Genomic DNA, 1,357 nt, shown 5'->3' with positions numbered 1-1,357 from the left:
AGGGGGGGGAAGAGATCAACCAAAAAATTTATATGCATATATACATTACCTATGGACACAGACAATAGGGTAGTAAAGGCCTGGGGCAGAGTGGGAACCAGGTGGAGGAGGGAATGAGGGGGAAAAAGGGGAACATCTATAATACTCTCAACAATAAAGATTTTTTAAAAATAGGTGCATAGTTGGAAAATGTTCTCAAGTAACTTGAGTGAAGCAATCAGAGGCCTATGGTAAAATTGATCTGCAAGAATGAAACCATAATGCCAATTTTTATTTATTATGTAACAGTTCAGGATTATAAAGTTAGATACCTGTTAATTACTGTCCCATAATTGGTACTACAAAGAAAATTAGCTTACTTGAGAGCTGGGCATCAATAATCATGGAAGACAAAGTTGATGACTGCTCATTGCTTGCATCAATTTGAACCAGGGATGCATTTTTAATATTATTTTCCTCTATCCTCCAGTTATTCTTACGTAGCAAGCCTTCAATATTGGTGACTTTACAGCAAATACCACAGCCTGGCACAACCTGGAAATCTATGCAGGTACCCAAGACTTCAGTATCCAGCTCCTAACAAATAGAAACAGGAGGATTTTCTCTATTGTTCTAATAACCCAAAATCATCATTAGCAAGATCAAAGACTACTTTTGGTTAATTTAAAATGTTTAGAACAAAATTATCACTTATCATTGTCTATTTGACAGTGGATTTTTTTTGGTCTTTATATTAACTACTATGTTTTATTGCAGTGAAAGGACACAGATTAAAGTTAGCAAAAGAAAAAGTTTCATAGGGCAGGTTCAAGAGATATCCAGCATGGAGCTTCCAGTGGTCCCCTGCCAGTAGAGTCATGTGAATAAAGCTTAATTAACTCAGCAAGCATGTATGATGATGTCTATGGAGTGCTGCCAAGCAGGGATGCTCACCTGAAACTTGGTGTCCAGAGTTTTTATTGGGCCTCAGTCGTGTAGACATGACTGACCTTCTCCATTGCTGACCTTAGCGTCTAACCCTTCCAGGGGCTGAGCTGATACAGCACGGCCCTAGGTCTCTCAACATAAATCAGACCATTAGCACAGACTATCTGGCATGGCCCAAGGCCCCCAGGTAAACCAAGACATTCTTATCAGGTAGCATACTCCAAGGACTTGGATGTTACCACCTAGGAGCTGGGGCCAAAGGCCAAACCTTTGGGCAAGTTTAATCCTTTATTACACAGACTCACAGAGGAGGACCTGTGGAGCTTTTATCACCTATCTTTAAATGATCGTGGATTTTAATAAGATCAAAAGAACCAAATGTTGAGTATAATGCCCAAAGTTACAGGAGATCATTAGAATCCTTTGTTTT

At 39.4% G+C, this 1,357-nt stretch overlaps 1 protein-coding gene across 2 annotated transcripts in view; it reads right to left on the bottom strand.

Annotated features, from left to right (window-relative positions):
- The window catches only part of ATP7A (ATPase, Cu++ transporting, alpha polypeptide), a 160,385-nt gene that overhangs the window by 27,716 nt on the left and 131,312 nt on the right, over positions 1-1,357 (bottom strand). For both annotated transcript variants that reach the window (XM_006755060.2, XM_015557703.1), the window contains exon 17: positions 360-576. In XM_006755060.2, the coding sequence (XP_006755123.1) occupies positions 360-576 (217 nt within the window). The remainder of the gene's footprint in view (positions 1-359; positions 577-1,357) is intronic.

The sequence above is a fragment of the Myotis davidii genome, unplaced genomic scaffold (genome assembly GCF_000327345.1).
Source record: "Myotis davidii unplaced genomic scaffold, ASM32734v1 scaffold1493, whole genome shotgun sequence".
NCBI lineage: Eukaryota > Metazoa > Chordata > Mammalia > Chiroptera > Vespertilionidae > Myotis > Myotis davidii.
The sequence above is the reverse complement of the archived record's forward strand: the minus strand, read 5'-3'. Positions and strand labels throughout refer to the sequence as shown.